Source organism: Oryzias latipes, chromosome 9 (genome assembly GCF_002234675.1).
Source record: "Oryzias latipes chromosome 9, ASM223467v1".
In the NCBI taxonomy this organism is placed as follows: Eukaryota; Metazoa; Chordata; class Actinopteri; order Beloniformes; family Adrianichthyidae; genus Oryzias; species Oryzias latipes.
Genome location: NC_019867.2, coordinates 21523607 through 21549845, shown reverse-complemented (window position 1 = coordinate 21549845; position 26239 = coordinate 21523607). Strand labels below are relative to the sequence as shown.

General features: G+C 38.4%; 4 protein-coding genes across 13 annotated transcripts in view; all 4 read right to left on the bottom strand.

Moving 5' to 3' along the window:
• Positions 1–413: 413 nt before the first annotated feature.
• Positions 414–3128, bottom strand: ctu1 (cytosolic thiouridylase subunit 1). Of its 3 annotated transcripts, none has more exons than XM_004072560.3 (3): positions 3021–3128; positions 1203–1703; positions 414–1123 (listed from the first exon to the last, which is right to left on the bottom strand). In XM_004072560.3, the coding sequence occupies exons 2-3, from the start codon at positions 1696–1698 to the stop codon at positions 588–590; spliced, it is 1032 nt and encodes a 343-aa protein (XP_004072608.1). In that variant the 5' UTR covers positions 1699–1703; positions 3021–3128; the 3' UTR covers positions 414–587. The 3 variants fall into 3 exon arrangements, with proteins under 3 accessions (XP_004072608.1, XP_004072609.1, XP_004072607.1); XM_004072561.4 differs by having other exon boundaries at positions 2943–3063; XM_004072559.4 differs by having other exon boundaries at positions 2829–3061.
• An 85-nt stretch (positions 3129–3213) lies between these two features.
• On the bottom strand, positions 3214–4919 carry LOC101166967 (beta-crystallin B2). Its single transcript, XM_004072558.4, has 6 exons — positions 4819–4919; positions 4423–4510; positions 4182–4300; positions 3899–4031; positions 3651–3793; positions 3214–3558 (listed from the first exon to the last, which is right to left on the bottom strand). The coding sequence occupies exons 2-6, from the start codon at positions 4483–4485 to the stop codon at positions 3390–3392; spliced, it is 627 nt and encodes a 208-aa protein (XP_004072606.1). The 5' UTR covers positions 4486–4510; positions 4819–4919; the 3' UTR covers positions 3214–3389.
• Positions 4920–10549: 5630 nt separating this feature from the next.
• Positions 10550–12243, bottom strand: LOC101166723 (beta-crystallin B3). 2 transcript variants are annotated; one of them, XM_004072557.4, is made up of 6 exons: positions 12146–12243; positions 11816–11913; positions 11486–11604; positions 11280–11412; positions 11025–11167; positions 10550–10933 (listed from the first exon to the last, which is right to left on the bottom strand). In XM_004072557.4, exons 1-6 carry the CDS (start codon positions 12207–12209, stop codon positions 10690–10692), a joined length of 801 nt encoding a protein of 266 aa, XP_004072605.2. In that variant the 5' UTR covers positions 12210–12243; the 3' UTR covers positions 10550–10689. The 2 variants fall into 2 exon arrangements, with proteins under 2 accessions (XP_004072605.2, XP_020561821.1); XM_020706162.2 differs by having other exon boundaries at positions 11816–11943; positions 12146–12224.
• Positions 12244–15768: 3525 nt separating this feature from the next.
• LOC101171497 (uncharacterized protein KIAA1671 homolog) overlaps positions 15769–26239 on the bottom strand; it is a 44891-nt gene continuing 34420 nt past the window's right edge. For 6 of the 7 annotated variants that reach the window (XM_023958666.1, XM_023958664.1, XM_023958668.1 and 3 more), the window contains 7 exons: positions 24234–24343; positions 21231–21396; positions 20980–21133; positions 19586–19719; positions 17482–17624; positions 17314–17400; positions 15769–17203 (listed from right to left, as the gene is read on the bottom strand). In XM_023958666.1, coding sequence (XP_023814434.1) covers positions 17322–17400; positions 17482–17624; positions 19586–19719; positions 20980–21133; positions 21231–21396; positions 24234–24343 — 786 coding nt within the window. In that variant the 3' untranslated portion in view covers positions 15769–17203; positions 17314–17321. The remainder of the gene's footprint in view (positions 17204–17313; positions 17401–17481; positions 17625–19585; positions 19720–20979; positions 21134–21230; positions 21397–24233; positions 24344–26239) is intronic. The other variant, XM_023958665.1, reaches the window with a different exon arrangement.

The window sequence follows — 26239 nt, the reverse complement described above, 5'->3', positions numbered from 1 at the left end:
TTTTTTTTATTTCTCAGGGACAGATGAATGATGCACATTAAAAGCATCACCACAATGAGCCAGAATTAGACCAGCGGCTATTCCGCTTCTGTTTTCCCCGAAACAGATTTGAAAAATGTCGACCATAAAAGCTAAAAAGAACAATTGAAAATATCAATAAAAAGGACATACAAGACAAATGCAAATAAAAAGACAATAAAAATTAAAATACCTACATGAAAAAATAGACTACATACATTACAAAACATTAAAATGAATATAAAGATATAACAGCACAGATCCTACTATAAAAATTCAGCCGGTTCATTTCAAATGATGTGTCTAAGACTTAACGCGATCTCTGTGATAACTACTTGTGGGGCCAGGTAAAACGATTTAAAGGAAAAGTACATGAAAAACAAGTGGGTCACACATTTCTGTAAAAACATTTTTTTATTCGTAATAATCAGAATGCCAGTGACATTTAAAAAGAAAAGTTCTATTTCCTCCCTTCTCCAACTAGTCATCAGATTTTTCCATGTTGCAAACACAGGTTGTGGGCATAACTTAAGTTTACATTTAAAAAAAAAAGCTTAAATTGTTAAAAGTTAAGATTCAACTGATTTTAGTTTTCTCTCCTCCTTCTCAGTCAGGGGCTGCTGGGACAGGATCTTCCCATGCAGTCTGTGGTGCTTGCCTATTCCCAGCTTTGGCAGGCCTCGATTCAGTCCCTCCAGCAGAACACATGACTTGCACAGTGCCTGGCTCGAGATGTAGCCACAGCGGCTGCAAGTTCCCTGGACAGGCATCTTCACCCCCTCCCGCACAGACAAGTTCTCACCAGAGTGGATGATATCTACAATGGAGCTGGGCCTTATACTTTCTAGATCCTTCAGAAAGGTTCTTGCATGTCCACGATAAGCATTTGGAGAATAGATGCATTCAGTGGAAAAGTAGTCCAACTTCTTAAAATAGGCATACAGAACAATCTCTTTCTCATAAGCATATTTGAGAGGCTTGCAACGTGGCACAACACCTTCACCCTCACTGGCTGTGGAAATTGTAGTGCAGCGTCGCAGACGTGCAATGTCCCCTCGCAGGACGTTCATCAAAACGGTCTCTGCTACATCATCAGCGTTATGACCTGGGCAAGAAAATATTTTTCTTAAACAGAAAGTTAAAACTGTTAATGTATTCACACTTTTGTAATATTTGACACATACCTGTACATATCTTATCAACTTTCAGCATGAGGGCTCCCCTGTCCAGCGCCTGTCTTCTGAACACCCCACAGAACGTGCAGTTATTTTTCCGTCCCACCTGCTTTACTATAGCATCCATAGTCCAGCCATACAGTTCTTCATACGACACAATCTTCAGGGGAAGCTCATACTGCTGCTGATTCCTCTTCACTGTCTCCAAAGAGTCGTCCCTGTAACCTGTGATCCCCTCATCCACTGAGATGAGCATAAGCTCAAGACCATAGTTGTATCGCTCATTCAGGACCTTCATGACATGTGCAAGAACAGTGGAATCTTTTCCTCCAGAGGCAGCGATTGCTACAGTTTCACCAGATTTGAAGAGACTTGCATTGACTATGGTCTGATGTACCTCCTCCTCAAAGGCCATAAAGAAACACTCCTTGCAGAGCGAGTGGCCAGTTTTGGGGCGTTTCAACATGGCTCGCTTCTCAACGCAGCTGCTGCAGGAAACAGGCATCTTAGCTGTGGAATACGGGAAAAACAAAATAATTATTACATTCATTCATTCATTCATCCATACTTCATTCATTTGAATGAAATGAAAAAATTGAATGAATAATTTTTACACTTTAAAAATTGTTTCCAAGTCAAAAGCATACTTTTAAAACATAATACTCACAGGCTTAGGGACAATCAAATAACTCAAGACTACAGTACTCTTTATTTAAGGTATACTATAGAAATTAATTATTTTTTTATATTGGGTTGCTTTTATTTATTTTTATGCTTACTAAATGTCAATAGTTGCATTCTTTGTGACCACTTTCATACTCTGACAACTATCTTTAACTGTTTCTGCTAGAAGTCCCTGAAAATATTTATAAATAAAACATAATAAATTAAATGTACAAAAATCCATATTCAACCCATTTTATGTTTTGTCTAAATCTAGCTGAATAAAGGAAAACTATCCCTTCATTTTCTTAGTGATCCCTTTTGGGATAACAGGGCTCCTAGAGCCTAACCCTAGGACGGGGTACACGTTGGACAGGTCGCCAGCCTGCTGTTTCGGGGCCACACAAATCACACACCCATTCATACTCACAGTCACAAGAAGGGACAATATAGAGTAATCAATCCACCAAAAACATAGCAAATATACTTCATAGGTGGAATACAAAGGTAAATCTAGTTAACTTAATTAGAATCAGCTATTAGATTTCAAGCATTATTCAATATTGTAAATATGAATTGCTCTCACGAAGGTGAAATTTCTTAAATGTCATAACAATGATGACAAAGTCAAATTCAGATTTAGGTTTTTCATAATAATAATTATAAATTAAGTTTGGAACACGAACACTCGGGTTAAATTGTTTTTCGTCCCACATTACATTACTATTAAGTTTATTAAAACTTTTCTAAATAGTAGTATCTTCCAACTTATTTTTAACCAAAAGTTTACATTCATTAACCCCACCAGTTCCTTAACTCTGCACTGCACACCAGAAAACCGACCTGACTACTAAACAAACAAGTAATACCTGGAGCATATAATTAAGGATACGATAAATACAAAAAAGTCATTCCTACTGTAATTGTTTTAAATATTTGAGAAGCAAAACAACACCAAATGACTCGTCGTACCGTAGTAGGTTAGGTACTGTAGAGCACCACATGATCTGATGGACAAAAGTTAGGTAAGCTAGCAAGCTACGACAAACGAATTAGTAAATTTGACATGAAATAATTATGTATTACCATTATTCAAACAACATGTGTTTCTTTTGGGTATTTTAAAAAGGGAAATCGCTTCTTAAAATATAAGAATATCCATACTTTTGTAGTGGAAGCGCAGACTTTCAATAAATCCTGTTTTCAGAACACTTCCTCCTCAGCGGAAAACAGGAAGTGTATTCTGCTTGCAGCGCACCCTACTGTTCGGAATTTGCCACTGCGCATGCTTTTAATAGTCACCTCAAAACAGTTAATAATAATAAAAAGATCAGAATAAAAGTAATAAAGCACAAAGTCTTAGGGCAACACTCATTTATTAGTATGCTTGACAGCTTAGAACAGAATCTCACTACTGCAACAGCTGCAATAGATATCAAAATGCAGTATTATGTAATTGAAAGGCAAGGAATAGCAGCTGGAAGAGGTCAAGGTCGCTGAGGTTAGGATTCATGACCCAAATCAGTCACATGCTTAGTTTACTGGGTGAAATGCCCCTCTCTGATGCCACTGCATGTCTTTGATCCGCCGCACAGACTGGATCTGGGGAATCTGGGATCCAAACTCTGAGCTGTCCTTGTACTCCCCCTTCTCAAACAAGTACTGATAGCCCCTGTATCCTGGATACTGATAGCCCACCCAGCTGGTGCAGCAGGAGCACAGCCGAGAGGGAAAGTAGATTTTAGAGGTGAAATGATGGTTGGCAAGAGACATGCTTTCGTAGGAGGTACTTACTTGCCGCTCTGTACCCTAACAGAGGAGACCTTCTCTTGGTAGCCATGAGCATGGAAGCTGGGAACATCATCATCAATAATTTCTATCTTCTTTCCTGCAAAGCCAGGGTTTTCGTAAAGGACAATCTTGTGCTCCTGGCTGTCCTAAAATACAAAAAACAAACAAACAAACAAACAATAGATGACATATTTAAAAGCAGATAGATTCATCTTTTATGGATTGAGTTATAAAAGGTTTTTTTTTTGTACCACTTTAATTGGGCAGAATGAAAGAATGGTGTCACTACGCCTGCTGTTGGTCCAGGAATCCCAGCGAGGATACTCCCCCTTCTCAAACACATACTGCTCTCCCTTACAGCTGGTCTGTACATATCCCACCCATCTGACAAGGAAGACATGGTTCACACAGGTGAAAAGGCATTCAACTTCAATTAGCTTCTCCATTCCTTTAGTCAACCCCCTACAAATATGTTAAGCCCATGCTTTTGTTGTCTTAGTTAATCATCTATTTTTCTATCTAGCCCACACTCACAGCCCACACAGCACCAGTATGGAGCCCACTTTCTCCATGCCTGCTTCCTGGAGGTTGTTACAGGGACCAGTCAGCTCATGGCAGCGTCCTTGGAAGTTTTCCTGCTCATAGATGAACAGCTGTGTTCACGGAGGAAAAAAAAGATCAAACTGATGAACTAGTGATAAAAGTATTGAAAAATACTACCTCTAAAACTTTTTTATTTTATAACTTTTTTGATCTCTAAAGGATTTCTACTCACCTTAAAAGCACTGGTACCGGGCTGCTGCTGCTTGGATGCAGGGATTGGATGGTCTGTGGCCATAGCGAATGGATTTGCAAGGATAAAACTGTAAAGTAAATCAAAGAAATTTCTGACTTAATCTAGGGATACTGAGCAGTTGATATCAAACGCTAGTTAGTGTTTTCATGACGCAAAAAAGTTCATCTGTTATTTTTGGATGGATATTTATGAAGAGGTTCAATCTTTGATTCTATCAGAAAAGGCACAACATCATGAGCACACATTACTACACATCAACAAACAGAGTCTCCAGATAATAAACACAGAGGACAGCCACAATGAACCTGAACACCTAAAAAATAGAAAAAAAAATTGAAATATTTTGCCACAACAGCCATGAATCCTTGCCGTTACCTGTCTGTGCCAGTGTGCTTGTGTTGGCATGATGAGCCTAATTTATACTGCACGCCCAGGGGTGGAAACTTTGCCAACAGGGCCTGCAGCGTCCAAACATGAGAGCAGATCAACCAGCCATAGGCCCCACAAAAACCAATATGAGGGGGTCATCGTCACACTCCCACAGAGTTATTTCATTAGTTGTCAGTTTTGTCCAGCCAGTCATTGTTTGATATTCACATGATTCAGCACAATAAGTGCCAAGAGTTCCACACCTACAATGAGAAAGAGAATGAGGGAGGACTGTGAAAGATGGGTTTTTACTGCGCTGGAGGGGTTCATATTGAGATAATAAATGTGATCATTTCTACAAGTTTAAATGATTTTATTTTGAAAAATTTTATTCTGAAGGAATGAAGGAAAATATGAGGATTTGAATCTTTTAAACAACATCTTATCCCTCCTGATAAGAGTAAACCTCAGTGGCTATGCATTTCTTTTCAAACAAAAAATTTCTACTACCTCACCACTCTAAGACCACTCTCAGACAATTCTGCATCAAACACATTAATTACAGCTGCCATTTGTTTTGTGTTCTGTTTAAAAACGATTGATTAGACATTTTAGCTAAATCTTTCCTGTACATTTACATTATATAAATATATGGTTTTACTAAACATGTAGCTGTATTCTTCAACACTGCTACAGTTACTGAACCAGCTTATATTGAAACTTTTAATAATCTCTCTGAAAAAAAAAGTGACAGTTTGCAAAATGAGGTACTATCCCTAGTATTTTAAAATGTAGGATCAGAATTAAAGTGATCCGGATTACCAAATCCTTTTATCTAATTCCATGGATCAAAGATATTTATACCAATATTTCAAAACATTGCCGGTGTGGGTACCGGATGTTCTCGGGTTGCCAGATGTTCTCGGGGTCCTTCAGGGTCCTTCCAATGAGTTATATCACTAGAGGAGACATCACGTGGTTCCTCATGGGAGGAGAGCACCGCCATCTTGGTGAGGTCAAGTTTTGAAGACCAAACCACTTTTTATAACATTTAATAAAGAGCTCTGTTTTTACTTTCAATCACTTCATTATATGAAAAAGAAGAATGGCTTGAAATTGCTTAGTTTTGTTCAGAAATACAAACTTCATGAGTACCCCTAACTTAACTATTTAGATTTTTTCTATGTTCCTTTATTTTATTTTACTTATGTTTTTATTTATTTGTGTGTTATGTTCATTGTTTCTTTTTTCCCCTCTATTCTTTATTTTCTATGTTAATATATTATGTTTGGCAATGGTGACTGATCTTCGAAGCAATATTCATTACATTGTTATTGTTCGTTGTTAACGTTGATGTCATTGTTAATGTATGATACCGCAATTGTCAATAAAGTTTTAAAAAAAACTTAGCGACGTTAACTCATTGGTCGTGGCAACTTACAGCCAATCAAATAGTGTGACGTCATCATTGGTCGAAGGACCCCGAAGGACCCCGAGAACATCTGGCAGCCCGAGAACATCCGGTACCCACACCGGATCAGATCAAATATGCTCAGATTTGTCAGCATAGCGATTTCCAGATCTGCCCCACCCACAGAATCCGACACACACCTGGAAAAAGGCGGAGCTTTCTCCTTCAACGAAGTCTGTAGGACTTTTGCGACTAAACATGAGTAATATTTTGCTCTAGAATGACCATTTTTAAAATTTCACAAACCAATTGATCACATTTTTTAAATAAATATAGTATTCATCATAAGAATGTAGCTTCTGTAACCAAAAAAAAAAGAATTTTACGGAACTTTTGTTCAGTCGAGCTGGCTTTATTGAGGAGGACACAGGCTTTTTAACATACTATGTTCAAACATCACTTTAATTTTACACCAGGGGTGGACTTACCATAAGGCAAAAGTATGCGATTGCCTGAAACCCCCAACAGTTTAAGGGCTCCGAGCTGAACATACAACTTAAAAGTGTCAAAAGTAGATTTTACGCCCATCGGAGGGACGCCAGGGCTGACCGGGAAGCTGCATGAAGGACCTTAAAGCCTGTCAGTCTGCTCCCCTCCTGATCTGCCTTGATGCATGTGGCTGATGCTTGTGCAGCACCCGAAAGTTCCCCTTTGTTTGTGTTCTCTTCAGCCGCAGAAACGCTGGTTTTCCTCCTCCATTATCCCTTTCAATGGTGGACCTTTGAGGGGCGGCTTTGGAGATGGACTTTTTTAAGCTGGGACTTAAATCGTGTTTTTTGTCTTATCTTTGTTATTATTTTAACCTGTTGCAACTGTTTTCATAGATAACTATTTATTAAATAACATTTTAAATATTTTTATTGTTTAAATAAATTTTGCACAGAGTTTATTGAGCTGATTGAATCACCAGTGTGACATTCTGTTTTCGTAGAATTGAAAGACTGCCACTTGGAGGTGGGAGGACAGGTATATTCTCCCCACACCAAGAGACCCTAATTGTGGATATGGATATGGTCCATTAGAACAATGCGATTAAACTGGGGGAAATTCAACAGAAGATCATTGAGGACCATGTAAGTTTTTAGGTTGTCAACAGTGTCAGCCTCTTTACTGTTGATCGTGTCCTCAAACGCAACAGACTTCGCATGAAATAGCTATACAGAGTGCCCTGTGATTGCAACTCAGAGTCAAACAGCAAAGATTCCAGTTTGTACAGGTTGGCATATATCCAGACACATTAATTATTATTTACTCTATGTAGTGATTAACTGTATGGCCAAAATCACTGTTTCTGTATCACTCACAAAACAATATCTATTTGTACAGAGGGTTTTTCAACTGGATGCAGTGGGAAGACCCCAAGAATACATCTACATGGAAGAAGCTGGGTTTTAACGCTCGTGCTATCCTAGGCACTTTAACATTGGGAGTTGGGTCATCTAGACCCACTAGACAGTGCGCTGAACCTTTTTTCTTCAATGATTTGTGATCTTCACTGGTGTCCATGGATTACATGAAATCCTCTTCACCTTTATCCACCTTTGTCATGGTAGGGATAACACGTCAATGTAAGGGTGGGCTCATAGGATAGCACAAGGGTTAAGTAATCTCACCGAAAGGAGGAGAGGCCGTAATGTGATTAGCCATCGGGTTTGTTGGTGTTCACCAAACAAATACTGAAAGTAAACAGTCTGGAGGTGATGGGAACTAGCGGAGGTAGGTTAGGACCAGGGATAAGTATGAGCTGCTGGGTTATGAGTTCTATTTTGGAAGGGAAAAAGGATGTAAGGGTGTTGCAAAAATCTAAAGTATGTAACGTAATTGCTAGGTTATATAGCGCACCTGAGTGCAAGCTGCGCCCTACCAATTTAATGAGGATTAACCATTTTCTACATGCACAAGCCGCACTTGTATGCAAGCTGCATGTTGTGGCAATTCAATTGGCAAGTCACTGAGACCACAGTAGTATCAGAGAGGGCAGGGTAACCAGTAGTTTAACCTATTTATTTGAACACACCCACATCTGCCAAACAGCATGGACCTCACTTCAGCTCACATTTACCTCACTTATGGTGTGGAAATTTTCCTTCATATTCCCCCCTTCCCATAAGTCTAAAGGGTTTAAGGCGGGGCTAACCCCCAGTTCACCACACTGTGTTGTAGATTGAGGATGTGTATGTGCTGAAACCGCGTGCATGTTTAAGAAGGAGCAAGGAGCTGCAGCGGAACGCGAGAGCAGCTCTTCCCTCCTTCCGGCAGTAACACGGCAGCAATGTGGAAATAACAGGGCTGGTTGAAAAAACATTCCAGTAAAAGAGAGCAGCAGTCTTATAAGCGCGCGCGGCACGCGCCTATGAGCGCTCTACGCGGCTCTGGCACCCAGCAGACCGGCTTTTCCAAAACCGTTGGTGATGGTGGATTTTTTCACACTGCTTTTAACGATTGCTTTTAACTTGAAATTATATTATAGTGGCTACAATATATCATATTGTAGTGGCGGTTTACGTGTACGTTGGGTCTAATGGCACCAAAGGATTGTGGGATGCAGCTGATCATGGGTGTTTCTTGTATTGCACCATGACTAACAATTGAAGTGAGGTCCATACTGTGTGGCTTCTTGAGTGCGTGTCAAAGCAATCACGCTTGATGCTGAACATAGAATTGTGCAGGCAGTCTCCACTCTGAGACTGCCAGTGTGCACCCGGCGGCTGATAAATAAAAGCATAAATTAGCCACATCATTGAATAAGCTGAAGGGTCAAAAGTTGGTAACAAAAGTGGCGACTTATGGTCTGGAAAATACGGTAGGTGAGGAGAAACTGACTTTGATGGTTCCGTTATTTGAGAGTATAGCGTAAAGGACTTTGAAATTTCCATCGCTTGAGTTTATTATGCTGAAGTAATATGGAGATTTGGCATTGGAGATGGAGTCTTTATAGAGGAGAAGATGGTTGGAGTACATGTCTCTATGGATAGAAAGGGATTTTCCTGTAGTCTTTCCAGTTGACTTTTGTTCACGATAGGCTAATAAGTTGAACTAGAACTCCTGGTGAACTCCTATTCTTTAATTATTTGTGGGTTGTTTTCCCTTACCTTTTTTGATTGTTCTTAATATTTGAGCAAAAGTATCAGTAGTTGTCGGTAAAGTTCAATTGGATTCCAGTAGTTCATGTTTTTCTCTGACTGACTGCAAAAATGGTTGATGTAATATATTCAAAATGTGCTAAAGTTGGACTTTAAATCAAATTAGGAAGAAATACATAATGGATGATAAATTACTGCTAATTAATTACTGATTTATATTTTGGGTGTTTTTTTGTTGGGTCTGTTGGTTTTTGGATTACTTTTGGGATGGAAAACCATGACTATCTAGCAACACCGGCAGAGATTAAATGATGATTCAAAGCAATTATTAAAAAAAAAGTGGTAAAACGAAGCATAGTGAACCGACTTGCTCTGGATCTGCAGGAGTTCATGTGTTTTTTTTATTTTTGTCATTAGAAGGAGAAACCAACACAGGAACAGCCTCAGATCCTGTTCTCAACTAGGATCAGAATAATCCTAATTTTTAGAATCAAAATGATCCAGGATTCAATCCAAAGTTTTGAGATACTCTTCAATCCTTGAATACGGATTAAAGGCAGGATTGTAAATACAATTTCTAATCTACGGGATCAAATATGGCTTGAAATACACAATTTCAGATCAGGATCCAATCCAGGTGGTTCAATCCTATTGATTTATCTCCAAAATACTGTGCCCAATCAGATTAGACAGCCTCTTTAAAACTATAAGAGTTGAATCAGAGTACCTAGAAATGTTAACTATTTTGCTCTCAGTTCAGAACAAACCTAGAAAAATTGTAAAATTGTTTAAAAAAAACTATTAGAAACATTTTAAGATATGTTCTATTATCATTCTGGTTTAAAGCATTTGGTTTTCTTTGCACTCTGAAGTATACCTGTTGAGCAGGTGTTGTCAACATGATATTTAATGGTAAATTCATGAGTATAGAGGGGTACAGTACACTGTGTTTCAATAGCATAGCATACATACAGCATGACACCATTGTCAATACTGATATGCAGATCAACAGAATATCAGGCTTATGCCCTCTTCCATCTGGATGAATTTTTAAGCTCTTTGAAGTTATCTTGAGGTTGGCTAAATAGACTGCAAAGATCTCAGGATCTGTAGCTCTTGCTGTAGTTCGTCCAGATCGCAGAGGTTGACGCTTTGAAAGCACAACACCACCAAATAAAAAAAGGCCAGATCAAACAGCTTTTATTCCCCACTGAAATAAACATGGCAATGGTCACAGAGCACAAGCAGTGTTTGCCATGGTTGGGTAGGCAGAGGGCAGAAACTGTGGGCAACAGGGGGCTTGGAGGTATGTCAGGATCCTGCTCAGCTGGTTCCAGCCGAAGCAGGAAGAACAGGAGGTCCTGGGGTGGGATCAGGATCCGGGCCAGGGGCAGGAGCAGGGTCTGGAAGGATGAAACAACCCCTCTTGTGCCACTGCATGTCCCGCACCCTTCGGACAGATTGGATCTGAGGAGCAGGGGCCTCCCAGTCATTCCAGTGCTTAAAGTCTCCCCGCTCAAAGATGAACTGTTGTCCCCTGTAGCCAGGGTACATATAGCCAACCCATCTGAAAGAAAAATAAAGAGAACTATCACTGTGACACGTGTGTGTGAGGGTACAAGCATCTAAATATTTATAATATGACTGAAGTCGCTTACGTTCCATTCAGAGATTTGACACTAGCTACACGGTCCTGAAAACCATGGCCCCACAAACTTGGCACGTCATCATCAACAATCTCCATCTTTCTCCCAGTAAACTTAGGGTTCTCAAACAAGTGTAGCTTGTGTTCTGCGCTATCCTAAAAGAAGAGAACCAGACATTAGGAAACCTCAGAATCCTTTACATTTCTCACATCATGAGATCAAAATAAGTTTTTTGTGTGCTCTTTTCAGCCAGATTTGGACACTCACCACTTTGAGAGGCCTTAGAGACAAGAGGGAGTAGCTGCTTTGACTGTTGGTCCAGGTGTCCCAGCGTGGGTACTCGCCCTTCTCCAAAACAAACTGCTCCCCAGTAAACCCATGCCGATCATAACCCACCCATCTGGGAGGAGGATCATACTTCATCCTCATTGCACCTCAGCAAAGAAAAATATTAGGCTTTTTGTATAACTTACGGTCCTGACTCAACAATCAGAGAGCCGACCTTCTCCAGCCCCTTCTCCGTCACGCCTTTACATTCTGCAAAAATCTCTGCCTTGCAGCCCTGGAAGTTTTCAAACTCAAAAAGCACCACCTGTTTCACAGACATAATTTATTTTATGGAAATAGGTGTTTATTTCTGCACATATGGTGATAGTAAAGACAAAAGGAGGGCAAAGGTACACATAGAGAAACACTAAAATCACAGCTTACTTAAGTCTCAATATCCCCTTTCTTTGGATATTGAGGCACCTAATTTTTGTGGAGTGGAGTTTTTTATGTCTGGTAAGAGGCAAATAAAGTACCTTATATGTAGCTCCAGCTCCACCCTGGCTTTTTCCTACAGCCAGCTGCTCTGGGGCACTCTGCTGCTCAGACATCCTTCTGATTCTCTCCTTCTCCACTGTTTTTGGCAGCAAATAGCACCATCCATCAGGAATATAAACACAGACAAAAAAGTAATTTCTTTGTTTATTTTTTCCTTCTGATTTTATACCATATTCCTAATTTATTTCACAAACAAAAAACAAGAAACAATAATCTCAGAAATTCAGGTATTCACATTAAAGCGTTGTGTAGCTCCATTGCAAACTCTCTACCCTTGATGTATCAAAAATCTATTTACATGGATTTACCTGCTAAGATGTGGTAGTGCCCTTCTTTTTCAGTGCCACTTGGTGTTTGGTGGGTTTGAGCCATTAGAGGGCAGGGACGGGGAGGGTATTTATGGTTTATTTCTGGCCACAACAGCAAAAAAATGGGGAGCTGTTGATACAGCAAGTCTGTCGCTCACATTGTGTCCGACACACTGCCTCTCAATAGGCAGCTGTGTTGGCACACTCTGCCCTGCCTGTCCGCTTAGCTGCCAGCAAGCGCTGTGTGCGGGCACAGGGAAAGAGAGCCAAGAGGAATCAGCAAACAGGCCTGCTCAGCGCAAACACACAAATGCATGGACACCCCCACCCCCCACCCAAGCTACCACCAATCTCAATCCAATCTTAATCGTTAGTTCATATTTAACAGTGAGAGATTGAAAATCACCAGGAAAATCAAGATAGACTTTAAAGAATTGTCTGAATTTCTTTGCATTTTAGTGAGAGAAGTAAGAAATTAAAAACTTCTCAGTACTTTGCGGCAAAATCCTTATTATCAAGCACAGAGTTAAGACGTTTCTTGCAGTTGTTAAAGCAGGTTTTTGCACATATCAGGAAGAATTTGGTCCACTCTTCTATGCAAAAGACTTCTAAATCATTTTTTGTAGCTAGCATTTGGCAACTCCAAGTTTCAGCTCTCTCTGTAGGTTTTCCATTGGACTTAGGTCCAGAGACTGGCTGGGCCACTCATGACCTTTATATGTTTGTTCTTTACCATTCCTTGGTTGCCTTGGCTGTAAGAGTTGGGTCTTTATCCTATTGGAAGACCCATGCACAACCCATTTTAAGCCTCCTGGCAAAGGGAAGGAGGTTTTCACATGATTTGACAGTACGAGGCTCCATCCATCTTCCCATCCACACGGTGAAGTAGCCCTGTGCAGAAAGTGGGGTTCTGGGATTCACAGCCAGCTAAATTCTCTTTTGGATCCTATCCCCCTAACACAGGCTTATCAGCTGGGCAAACAGATGAGAGCTGAAGGCCTCTTGTGTTGGACATATTTTACCTTAACAACAGGGGTTATGAATCTTCTGACAAATCAGAGGTATGTCTGAAATAAACCCCTTTTGTAATCAAGGCCAAACTTTATTCATTTTAATCGTATTTGAAAATGTTTTGTGTTGGACCGGACGGAAAAGGAAAGAAGGGAAGAAAAGAGAGGGATGTTAGAGAGGGGGATAGGAGGGTGATCATAGGAGGGGGGAGGGGGGTAAAACCATGAAGCAGCATAAAGCAACAGGCTACTGGATGATTGAAATCATTATGGTAAGGTTCAGATGCAAATCTCAAAGGGACGGGGCCTGTCCACACACACACTCAAATGTTAAAAACACACCTGTTAGCTGCAATAATGTCCACATGTCAACATGTACACAATACAAATATTGTTTACACACGCGTACTTATGCATACAAGCCAACTAGTGTGAAATACTTCATTCAATCATGCCATCTATTAGTGCCAATGTGAGCTAATTGATTGAGTGATTCAAAAGATTTAAATCCAAACCATTGTGAAAATGAATGCTTAAGTACCCCTAGGGCCCTGTCTGTGCCTGGTGGGGATGGTGTTCTCGGGATCACAGGACCACAGTACCTTCTCCCAATCACTCTCTAAATCATGAAGGTGTTCACTGGCAAACTTCAGGCAGGTCTGTACACGTGCCTTCATATATACGGGCACTGTGCGGGCACTGTAAAATGTTAAACCACTGCAATATAAAGTATTTATAATGGTTTTCTTGGTGACTGTGGTCCCAGCTGCTTTAAGATGATGAACTAACTCCTGCCATGTTGTTTTATGCCCATTTCTCACTGTTCTGAGATCAAGTTTGGATTGTTGGTCATGTTGTAATTCTTGCATTTTTACACCAACAATTGTCCCATTAACCTCCAGATTCTTGCTGATAGTTTTGCAGCCCATTACGGTCTTGCGGAGGTCTACAATCTTTTTCCTTAAAAGGGTCTATACCATGCAAAATCAATTTTTTGAGCTTTCAAGTGTATTAAAATGTTCATTCCTCACAAATCAAGAGAGATTGAGTAGTTTTATTTCCGGGTAGGAAACTGAGGTTTATTGAAACAAGAAACTTGAAAAAATTGCTGAAGATGTTTGACAAAACTTTGCAGAAATATTCAAGACCATGAGTGTAAACCTGCAGGAAAGGTTTTTCCATTGTAATGCTGCAGTTAAGTTACATTGCAGAAAAGCCATAAAGAAAAACCGCAAGATTCAGAAGTTAGAAAATTGTCTATAAATGGCAGAAAAAGGATAATAGAGAACGCAATCTCTAAAAAGTTGCTTAGGGATTATAATGTTTCTTAAAAGTCCATGAAGCAACCATCCTCCGCTTTAAGTCAGATGGTTCAGGCATTAATTTCTGATAATGCAGACTTTGCCGGCAATTAACCCTTACACGTTTTGCCTTAAAACCTGTCTACACTGTAGCGATTATGTCACCTGCTCTAGGTATGCCAACATTCCACAATACACACTAATATTATAATCCAACGAACGGCCAAAAATTGCCTAATTTCAAACGGCTGCAGTCAAAACCTAATTGAAATATCTCAAATAAAAGCATTCTTGCAAAGGCCAAAGCCTCCACTACATTTGAAAATTTTATGGCATCTTACCTGAAAAATTGTAGGAGGAGATACATTTCAAAAACAGTGAAGTAAAAGCGGACTCCTATAATTGACTTCTATTATATTCGATATTATAAAATACTTCAGTTATTTGGATAACTATAAATATTTCCAAGATTGTTTAGTGACAACAGAAAAGTCCACAAAAAACAGAACAAATGAATGTTTGAATTTTTTGAATAGCACGAATGCAGACGTTAGGATTGCAGAAAGTTTGAATTTGCAGAAGAGCCTTCCCCATGTATTTTTTATGGCAAAAGTTATAGCAATTTTGTGGAATTGTAGAAAAAACACAAGTTGCCGAAGTTTGCAACATCGTCTCCAGTCAACAGCTGTTCCAGAGTCCAAACTCCAGACCTGTGAAGGGTCAACTGAAGTCCAGGGGTGGCATCATCACAAATGTCCAACCTTGCTCCAAAGATCAAAGGCTCTTTTAAAGAGCCAAAATAGAGAGGGAGATTTTTTTCGTTTCATGACATTAAAAAGGTGCCACGAAGAAAAATAACACGAAGAAGACTAAATTCTTATTTCCCTTCAAATCAATGTATATAAATACTTTAAAGTCAATTTCTTGATTTTTTTTACCTCACTGTTTAGCAGAACCTACCTTTACAATGACTTTTAATGAAGCTGTTATGTCAAAGACAGTTTTTGTTGCTTAAAATATGAAGTGCCTGAAAAAAAACCTTTTTAAATGACAAATGAATAATAAATGTCTAGATCGTATCCATTTAGGTAAGCCCATTGAGATGACTATTGTTGTAAATATTGGGCTATATAAATTTATATAAAATTAATTAAATTAAAAGAATTGGACTGTATTGTATTGATGAAAAGTTAGTTTAATCTTTTATGGATTGATTCATGGACCATGTATCGAGATGCGTATCGAATCATGTGAGAAGGAAAAATACACCCGTATTTTAACTTTTTTAAAGAAAACCATAACAGACTCAAAACCGAGTACAAGTAAACTTTTATTTAGAATTTGTTGCATTTGAGGACACTGGCCAAAAAAACAGTGCAATATACATGGTTACTTTCAAATAAAAAGGGCCAAAGTAGGATATGAAAAAAAACCTCACACTCCAGGATAAAGAAAAATATCTGTATACATCTAGAAACCTTGGACAGTCACTCCGAAGCCTCAATGAACACCATCACTTCTATTAGAGGCTCAAAAAGAGAGGGCACACATCAGAGCTGTAGTGCATCAAGTGAAAAAGTGCTTAGCAGGAAGTGTAGAGTGGAGTGGCTGATGGCAAACATCATTAGGAGGTAAAGCCATAAATCCGACATTCATGTTTGTTTGGAGCATTAAAAACGGCAAAGTGGACTCATTAATCAGTGCTGTGGGAAAACTTCCACCAGAGGAGAGTAAGACACTGGAGCTCAACCAAACTAGGAAGATTGTGCATGCATATGAGATTTGAACAAAAGACAAAATTGCACTTTTTATTTGGGAAAGACAATGTCAAAACCTGAGTGAGAAATATGTGAAGCCTACAACCGTATGGCTTTCGTTGGACGCTCGCAGCTACAATCATTTTTGTCTTTGACAGAAGTGAAGTAGTGTTTGTGCTGATTTGGAGTGTGTGCGTTTGTCCCATCTCTTATCTACAAGCTAATCAGACATACATATACACACATATATATATATATATATATATATATATATATATATATATATATACATACATGTGTATATATATATATACACAGCATGTAGCAAATAGCCTCTAGGTGTAATTTTTCATTGCAAAAATGATTTCTAAGTGTGTGAAAAACCAAATATATTACATCGTTACATTCGTTAGTTATCGATCAATCAAGTTAGAGGTGCTTCTTCTCCAACAGTTCATTAATGAATGAAATTATACCCGATAGCAACCAAAAAAAAAAAAAAGGAAAAAAAAGGGTTGGATTCCGTTAACAACTTGCACCACTATCCCACAACATGTGGATGCAGATTCAAAGTACTTGCACATATTTTGCTGGCTGCAATGATAAATGTATAGTAAAAAGGTCCCGCAACTTAGACGTCCCAAAAAGGTGCCTGACAAAAAAAACCAAAAACCTCATGACGTACAACACATTTTGTCATGTCTCCTGGTCCCTGTTCAAATGTTTGTGTGAAGTCTGTCCAAATGAAGCAGAGCTTCACAGGTTCAAGCATCGAAAACATGAAGATGTTTATTCTCCTTGTTCGTTTTCTTTTTCCACTTGGCAAAAAGGCACCATACACATTTATTGACCCAGAATGGAAGAAAAAAAAAAAAAAGTTAACAAAGAATATTTATAATATATATATTCACATCAGCAGCTGTGGATCTAACCTTCCGACTCTCTGGGTCAAAGGCTTCTGATTATCAAAGATTCATCTGTTAAGGCAACCTTTAGGAGAGAATGAAGAGGACATATGTCAAAGGTGAAACATTAATAACTTTGCTTTAAATTTGCTTGTTTATCAAGAATTAGGGCTGCAGAGTTGAATTTCTTTTTACCTACTAGTTTAATTGTTTTCATTTTCATATTGACTAAAACGCTTCTTGGATTTTAGCTCTTTCAACCACTTGGGGGAGTCTTTCTCTCTGGAAGAGACAAGGAGTGGGAAAACTTTAGGTGTGACAACTCCCCAAAATTCCCCTGAATTTACTGGGTTATTGGCTTACCCATTTTCTTTCCCGCCAAGTGGCGGAAGCACGCGGGTTGCTTGAGGGAGGAATGGAGACTTGGGAGAGCGGGTCGGCTGGGATGGAGACGGAGCAGGTCCATCAGTTTGATTGTCTGAGTCACTCCTCCTCTTCAATTGAGCCTGATGACAAAAAAGGAAGAAGTTAGTAAAGCTGGTAAACTTTCAGCGTGTCATGATGGAGAAACAATTGTACACCTTTTTCTTTAAATTTTAATAAGCTCAGTTTGGTAGTACTTCGCTATATAATGGTTCACCTTTCAGCGTCTCGCAGATTTTTTTCAGTATATTTATTGCATGTTTTTTTTTTACAGCTCATTGTGTAATGTGTCCTGATTGGCAGATCTCGTCAATTAATCTCCATGCTGTGTCTCCTGTACGGAATGTGTTCAGTTTTCCAAATGTACATATATTTTCTATCGCAAGCAGATCTTTGTTTTTATTCTTTAATACTGAACTTATTTTTCTATTAAGGTTTGGACTCTGAGTTTAAACAAGAGAGAAAAGTGTCAAAATCTGTCTGAGAAAAGACTGATAAAATGTGTTGTGAGGAGTTTGACAGCAGTAAAATATCTATAATAAGTGTAAAAAATAAAGACTACTATGGATTTCACATATCGTGATAAATGACCGACTACTGTACATCATAGTACTGTGTTGTACTGTACACCCTTCATGGTTGCTCTTTAAAATGTGAGGATAAACTAGAGCTGGGCGATATGGCCAAAAAATAAAATCTCCGATTTTTTCCTTCCAAATTCAAATTTTGATTTTAATCTATTTTTTCTCACTGCTTTTACTTTCTTTAACAAAAATGAGAAATTGTGGAAAATATTTAACAAAAACTATTTTATTTTAGAATCACCTTTGGAAATTGGCTATAACACAAAGTTCAACTAAATGCAAGCTGTAAAATGTTTCTAGAACATTGCAGCACGTTTTGTGAGCTATCGCTAGCTTGAGAATCTCATAAAGAGAAAAACTAGAATGCGCTCCGCAGAGCGTTTTTGATGGCAACTTCCTTGAGACAGATTTTACTGCGTGTGATTTGATGTTTGAAATCACAACTCCAGTGACCAAACCCTAATTTTTGACTTTTTGACTGGTAGATAAAAAAAATCTGCCAAATAAATGATTCCATTATTTGACAATGAAAAACTATAATATACAGTCAGAGGACCATAAATATTTGGACAGAGACACATTTTTCTGATTTAGTTTCTGTACATTTCCACAGTAAATTTTAAATAAAACAACTCAGATGCCACTGAAGTGCAGACTTTCAGCTTTTATTCCATGGGTTGAACAAAACGATTGCATACAAATGTGAAAAACTAAAGCATTGGATCTCATGTGAAAGAACAGCTCTTCAGAAAGACAGAACTTCCTTTTTGATTCCTTACCTAAAAATACTATTAAAAAGATTGAAAGTGTTTTTTGTTCAGATCATTTTTCTCTTAAACTGTTGGAGTGATTTAGCTAGAATAAAAAAAGTACTTCATCAGTTATGAGTCCACTTTCAGAGATTCCAAATTGACAATAGTTAGATAAATACAATTCATTCAAATTAGTTTAGAAATTAGTTAAGAATTTGTTTGCATCTGATGATTTGATGAATACACTACTGTACTCTAAAATTATATAGCTAAAATTATAAAGCGACAATTTTGAAATAAAAACTAAAACTGCCAGTTTCTTTTCTGCGATTGATTCAAGGCAGATTTGCTTGCTTCCATGTAAAAACAAGTCTGCAGTCAACCTCTACTATATCAGTCATCAGCCTTCCTATATTATTAGTCTTTTTTGTGATATGGGCCGACCCCAGCAAAAGGCAACTGAAGATCCCAGAGACCTTCCTGCCCCTTTGTGGTAGCAATTGTAATAGAATACAGTTGGGTGAAGAGGTAAAATGGTGTTTCTGGCACAACCAAACAGATCCAGACAGAACTCTTTGATTTTTTAACTATGGCACATTCTCTTCTAGTGAATAAAACACTATGAATGTCTGTCATCAGTTACAGCATTGGGACTGATGGTAAATAACAGATATAGAGAAAGACATGGACCTAGAACTGCTGCATCACCTTTAGCGCTGAAGGGTCTAAGACGGGAAACACTGCGACCCTTTGTAGCTGTGAAGGAACACTGAGGCCAACATCAACTCCTCTGGTGGGCTTCTCAGATTCCAGCTCAGTCTCCTGACTCTCAGGCTTTGCTTCTGTTGTAAGGAGACACATAAGGTAGTTTATGTCTTCATTCGCAGGTTTATAACTTCACTCACCGAAATTCCTTTATTCCGGATGAACAAGCATAAACAAAGGGAATTTTTCAGTGCAACACTAAAAACAAAAAGGTGATAAGAAATGTCTAAAATGAGTAGTGTTTTTGGTTAAAAAGTTGCAACCTCTTATCAGATAATGAGAAGAAGTCAGTGCTCTAAAATAGCTAAAAGGTGTGTTCACTAAAGATACACTTTGACAGATTCTAAACCGGAAACTGCCTGGATGTTTGTTTAAAGGGATTATATCATGCAAAATCAAAAATTATTTTTAGCTCTTAAGTGTATTATAATTTTAATTCCACACAAAAAATCCCACAGCAGTCACAAAGCGGGGAACAGCCTCTTCCAGGAAGTGTCAAGGCTGCCAGCACTGCCCCCAGGCTAACACACACACAAAAAAGCAAAAGTTCAGATGTTCAAGACAGCATGTCTTGGTTGATGCCATGAAATGGGCAGCACCCAAGAGGAGCAAAAGCTGGTACTTCTGGGTAGGAAAATGAGCTGCGAAAATAATTTCATAAAAGATGCTTAGTGTGCAAAAAGGTTCTATATTTTCTTGTATATTAATATATACATGATAAATCCTGACATTAAAGTCTGATTTATCATAGTTCTATACAGGCCTTATTTGATCTTAATCTTTTTAAAGTAGCTCTAGATATTGCCTGAATTGCATATCATGCCCAATTTATCATATACAATAACAAGGAAGTCAAATTTTATTAGATTATATTTAACGTTTCATTTTAAGCAATAAAGAAAGAAGGAAAATACAAACAAAAATCTTTTTTTAAAAGACCAGAAAAAAAAGTTGGAAAAATCTATTTTTATCATGATCAACTTTCTCAACATGTAAATCCTGCAGTTTTTTCTTGAATATATTTTTGGGATGTTAAACATTTTAGCATTAAAAGCTTTGATGGATGTAAATCCTTTAAATGTTTATAAACATGTTAGATGTTAAAATAAAGATTGTACAGACAGGAGTCCTGCATTATCTAATTACTGTAAAACCTTAGTTTTACGCAACATTATTTAACAAAGCGAAAATTAATTTTTTAATATATTTTCATGCAAACCTGTAAATTAGCTTTTCCTTGATTTTTCACAAAGTACAAAGTATTTTCTAGAATAGAAACTTAAGAATCTTTTTTCAGCGAGATGAAAATTAATAAAATATCAGAGCGTCAGACAAACCTGTTGAATCCCGATAAAGCCAGTCCTCTGTGGTTGCTGCAGGTGGTGCAGCGCTCTGTCGTACTGCTCTGGTGGGCCGCATGCGTGGTGCCCGTTTCTTCCCCAGCTGGGCTTTGGAGCGAAGAGCACTGTTGTCCAACAAAGTGGTTGGAGCCTAAATGTCGAGACAAAAAAAGGTAGAGCAAATAAATGTTCAAGAACCCATTTGTAGTGAAGCATATTTTACATGAACTACAGCTCAAAACACTTACTTCAGGAAATGTGAGAGGCTGTGTTTCTGATGAAGAGGGGGGAGGAAGGCCATCCAAAGTGTCTTTGTCAGACAGCAGTCCGTTATCACAGAGGGAAGTTGGTGGAGATGACTTTCTTTGTGACAGACTAAGAAAGCTGTCTGAACTAGGAGTGATAGACGTCAGGCTGCCAAGACAAAATATTTTTTTAAACCCATGAAACAGTTTGGGTCAAATAGTAAAATAGCTCAGAATCTGAATCTTAACTGTCAGAATTTCCAAATTACTGCAACAGTGCAGCAAAAAGCTTTAAACCTAATTTGTAACAAAGTAGTTTATATATTTTATGTAAAACTTTTGCACTTTTCTTTTTTTTTTTAATACAAACTGCCCTCTTGTTTGTTCTTATTAGTGCTTAAATTGATTACTTTGACCAGAAGGAGGCAACAAAGAATAAAAAAATTAAAAATTAATTAATTTTGCAAGGGCAGTTTTTGATAGCACCTTAAAAAAATGTTTTATGATATTTTAAAGGGGTCTGACATTTTTATCTTCGTGTATGTCCAGTGTGAGACATAATCTTTAAAAAAATCTGGAAATCACGTTGCATGATTTTTTAACTGATTTATTTGTGTGCTACTGCTGCGAAAAAGTATTTGAACCTGAGAAAATTGTTAAAATGTAAATGTATACTTTGTTTACACAGGTCAAATGTAGTATTTCAAACTGCAGGACGTGTTTTGACCCATTTGGTGGGACCCTCCAAAGGTTTGAATGGAAAGGGAGCTGAGGCCAGATTTGGTGTGGTGAAACTGTGTGAGACCATTCCATCTGCATTCTTCAACTATTTCATTAAATTGGTTATGCACGCAGGCAAATGCAGTTGTTAACCCACCCTGTCAGCCCTTCCTGACAAAATCCTGTATGACCCTGGGAGGTAGGCAGCAGTGTGAAGGGTCTTGAGACCTTGTCCACCTTGGGAAGCAAACCCAGAGCTTCTTACGTGACAGTACTACACCCAAAGCGAACTGAGCTATCCAGCCTTGCAGTGGTATTTTCACTTTGTCACATAGAACACAAACACATACATTTAAACCAAAATAAAAATGAATTCCCCATTTGAAGACTAGAAATAAATTAAAGAAAAAGTCTGTCTGAAAATTAAAATTGATCGACAATAAATCTGGGTTCATATGAAATGTTACATTTTATTCACATTAAATGCTCACTGTGGATTTCTACATTTAAACTGTTTGAATAGGAAAACTTAACACAGCTATCTTTTTTAGTACAAACCACTAGTTTTAATCACACACAGACAAATACTGCGATTTCATAATTGATTCACCACAAGAGACTGAACAAATAACTTATCTGCTCTAATGTAATGGCTGATGCTGAGATCTGAATTGCATCAAAAAGATCAGATCTGGCTCAAAGACTATGGTTTTGATGCGCAAGATGTCCCACAAGTGAGAGTCCTTTACTCTTGTCCTCACGCAGTTCATGTTTAAGTTAATGAAAGAACATGTCTTCTTGCACAAGTATGTGGAGCCAAACAAGCTCAGCATTTTCTTAGCAAATGTTCACATCTGTTGAAAGCTCCCTTTATCCAGTTAAGAGTAAAAGTTGGCAAGAGGGAGCGACACTCACTGAGCTTCATCTGCAGGAGCGTCACAGAGAAATTGTTCACTCCTCTAAAACAAAATGAGTCGGAAAAGTCTGTTTTCATCGAAGGCTACTGAAAAATAAAAACTGTTCTCCTTTTGGCTCCAACAGTCTCTTAATATCTGAAGAAAAGTCTTCAATTCTCCAGACCACAGCTTTACAAGCCAGGGAAACATTAGCGAACTCCTGCTTCTTCTCAGAGGAAATGTTCTCCACTTTTTTCATCATGCAGTCTTTAATTAATTTCCCATCAATAAAAGATTTGCAGTGCTTTGTATTCAGTGTTGCTCCCCCGTAGCTCGCTTTTGTAGTGTTTTCATTTGACTCAACTACGTCTGCCAACCAACAACCACCAGCATTAATGTGGGGTTCAGTGTCTTGCCCAAGGACACTTCAACACATGAGCGGGCAAGGCGGGAAACAAACCTGTGATCTTTCGATCAGAGGTCCACCTCTGCACCACAGCTGCCCTATTGACATTGCAGAGTCAAACTTTTTGAGAGGGATGGCACAAAAAATGTCCTAGAGCCACAAAGATCTAAATTCATTAACATCTATGGCTGAATCTGAATTCTTCCCCTACCTGATTGTTCCAATTATAAAAGCATTTGGAGCTGTAACGGTGTCTGAACTTTTTATGGGAAGCCTGACATTGCAAAGCAAAGCAGGAACTATTTATCAAATCTGTGCAGGTAAACTGTAACTGTAATTTTGTATGTATTAGACAAAAACACCAATGAATCATTATCAGATAAATGAATGTTTACTTTTGGAAAAACACCATTCCTGATCATGAAAAGATAAATATTTCAGACTGATAACTAACATCTCAGGGAGCAAAGATGCCTATAAGCTCCCTTGGAAAAGGTACAATTTTAGTACACAAAAAAAATGCAACAAAAAATTCCTATATGTTTATTTACTTTGGTAAAACAGTGTTTAGAAAATACCTCGAGCCCTGAAAATGGGATTTGAAAGAAATCAGTGACTCCATGATAAACAGATACAGTCAGAATTTGAAGTCTCACCTGATGAGTCTTTTATTTAGAAAAATGTCAGCTCAAGCTTTTGATTTTCAAATTATTCTTCTTTTTAAGATTCTACTCTTCATACTAATAATACATACATTTACACTAAAGATGCTGTCTAAAACCATTCACTTTAATAGGATTTGACTTTCTTTTATTCCAGAAGAGAACAAAACCCACCCCAAGTTTGTACAGATTTGGAACACGATTCAAATCTTAAAGATCATACATTTTGCAGATATAAAATTCCAGTAAAAGCACTTAACACAATAAAGTTTGATCCCTCATTGACACAACAATTACTGCATACAGTGAAGTGTGTTTTTACCTGTCATCGGATCGCAGTTCCGTCTCCCAGGTTCCATACTGACTGTCAGTCTCACGAACTGGCGTTTCAGAGTGTTTCTGTTTCCTTTCCTCTTCACCACTTTGTGTTTGCTGCAACAAGGAGAGAGAAGAAACAGGAAGTTAACTAATGCTGAAAGCTGCTTCAGTGAAAATTTATAAGACAATGAATAATTTATGATCCACTGAATAAAATAAAATGATGTGTAGTATAATACAGTCAGGACCATAAATATTTGGACAGAGAATCATTTGTCTAATTTTGTTTCTGTACATTACTACAGTGAATTTAAAAATAAAACATCTCAGGTGCCATTGAAGTGCAGACTTTCAGCTTTTATTCCATGGGCTGAACAAAAAAATTGCATGCAAATGTGAAAAACTAAAGCATTTTTTAAACACAATCCCTTCATTTCATGGGCTCATAAGTAATTGGACAAATGAAATAACTGAAAACAAAATGGTTATTACTAATATTTGGTTGAAAGCCCTTGTTGGCAATGACAGCCTGAAGTCTTGAACTCCTGGACATCACCAGATGTGGGGTTTTCTCCTTCTGGGTTTTCTCCTTCTGGATGCTCTGCCAGGCCTTTACTGCAGCGGCTTTCAGTTGCTGTTTGTTTGTGGGCCTTTCTGTCTAAGGTTTAGTCTTCAAAAAGTGAAATGCATGCTCAAATGGGTTAAGATCAGGTGACTGACTTGACTATTCAAGAATAAGCCACTTCTTTGCTATAATAAACTCCTGAGTTGCTTTGGCTGTATGTTTTGGGTTGTTGTCCATCTGTATTATGAAACGCCGCCCAATCAGTTTGGCTGCATTCACCTGGATCTGCGCAGATGGTATGTCTCTGAACAGCTCAGAATTCATTCGGTTGCATCTGTCCTGTGTCACGTCATCAATAAACACTAGTGTACCAGTGCCACTAGCAGCCATGCACGCCCAGGCCATCACACTGCCTTCAGTGTTTTACTGATGATGTAGTGTGCTTTGGATCATGAGCTTCTCCACGCCTTCTCCATGCTTTTCTCCTGCCATCATTCTGGTAGAGGTTGATTTTGGTTTCATCTGTCCAAAGAATGTTTTACCAGAACTGTGCTGGCTTTTTTAGAGGCTTTTTGGCAAAGTCCAATCTAGCCTTCCTATTCTTGAGGCTTATGAGTGGTTTGCATCTTGCAGTGTACCCTCTGTATCTACTTACATGCAGTCTTCTTTTTATGGTAGACTTGGATATTGATACGCCTACCTCCTGGAGAGTGTTGTTCACTTGGATGGCTGTTGTGAATGGGTTCCTCTTCACCATGGAAATGATTCTGCCATCATCCACCACTGTTGTCTTCTGTGGACGTCCAGGGTTTTTTTGCGATGCAGAGTTCACTAGTGCTTTCTTTCTTTCTCAGGATGGACCACACTGTTGATTTTGCCACTTCTAATACTGCAGCAATTTCTCGCATGGTTTTTTTCTGTTTTCTCAGCTTAATGATGGCTCCTTTCACCTGCATGAGCTCCTTTGACTGCATGTAGTCTGTTCACAGCAAAATCTTCAAAATGCAAGCACGAGTCTTCTAATCAACTCCAGCCCTTTTATCTGCTCCACTCATGATGACATCACAAGGGAATTGCCCACACTTGCCCATGCAATAGCATGGAAGTCAATTGTCCAATTACTTACGAGCCCATGAAATGAAGGGATTGTGTTTAAAAAATGCTTTAGTTTTTCACATTTGTATGCAATCTTTTTGTTCAACCCATGGAATAAAAGCTAAAAGTCTGCACTTCAATGGCATCTGAGTTGTTTTATTTAAAATTCACTGTAGTAATGTACAGTGTAGAAAAAATGTGTCTCTGTCCAAATATTTATGGTCCTGACTGTATTTTGGCCCTTAAAAAGGCCTTTTACCATAAAAAACAGTCGGGGAGAGAACTTGTAAGATGCTAGAGTAAAGACAGAGACAAATGAAGGAACTAAAAAAAATTCTCCAAATCCTGAA

What these genes read in the sequence shown, in the direction of transcription:
- LOC101166723 (XM_020706162.2), bottom strand. Translation starts at nt 12,209, where the DNA reads ATGGCTCAAACCCACCAAACACCAAGTGGCACTGAAAAAGAAGGGCAC. An exon ending in GCACTACCACATCTTAGCAG is followed by an intron (nt 11,944 to 12,145) that starts GTAAATCCATGT and finishes TTTATATTCCTG; the next exon opens with ATGGATGGTGCTATTTGCTG. An exon ending in CTGATTGTTGAGTCAGGACC is followed by an intron (nt 11,413 to 11,485) that starts GTAAGTTATACA and finishes TCCTCCTCCCAG; the next exon opens with ATGGGTGGGTTATGATCGGC.
- LOC101166967 (XM_004072558.4), bottom strand. Translation starts at nt 4,485, where the DNA reads ATGGCCACAGACCATCCAATCCCTGCATCCAAGCAGCAGCAGCCCGGT. An exon ending in CCGGTACCAGTGCTTTTAAG is followed by an intron (nt 4,301 to 4,422) that starts GTGAGTAGAAAT and finishes CCGTGAACACAG; the next exon opens with CTGTTCATCTATGAGCAGGA. An exon ending in GTTAGGGTACAGAGCGGCAA is followed by an intron (nt 3,559 to 3,650) that starts GTAAGTACCTCC and finishes CTGCTGCACCAG; the next exon opens with CTGGGTGGGCTATCAGTATC.
- ctu1 (XM_004072560.3), bottom strand. Translation starts at nt 1,698, where the DNA reads ATGCCTGTTTCCTGCAGCAGCTGCGTTGAGAAGCGAGCCATGTTGAAA. An exon ending in AGTTGATAAGATATGTACAG is followed by an intron (nt 1,124 to 1,202) that starts GTATGTGTCAAA and finishes TTTCTTGCCCAG; the next exon opens with GTCATAACGCTGATGATGTA.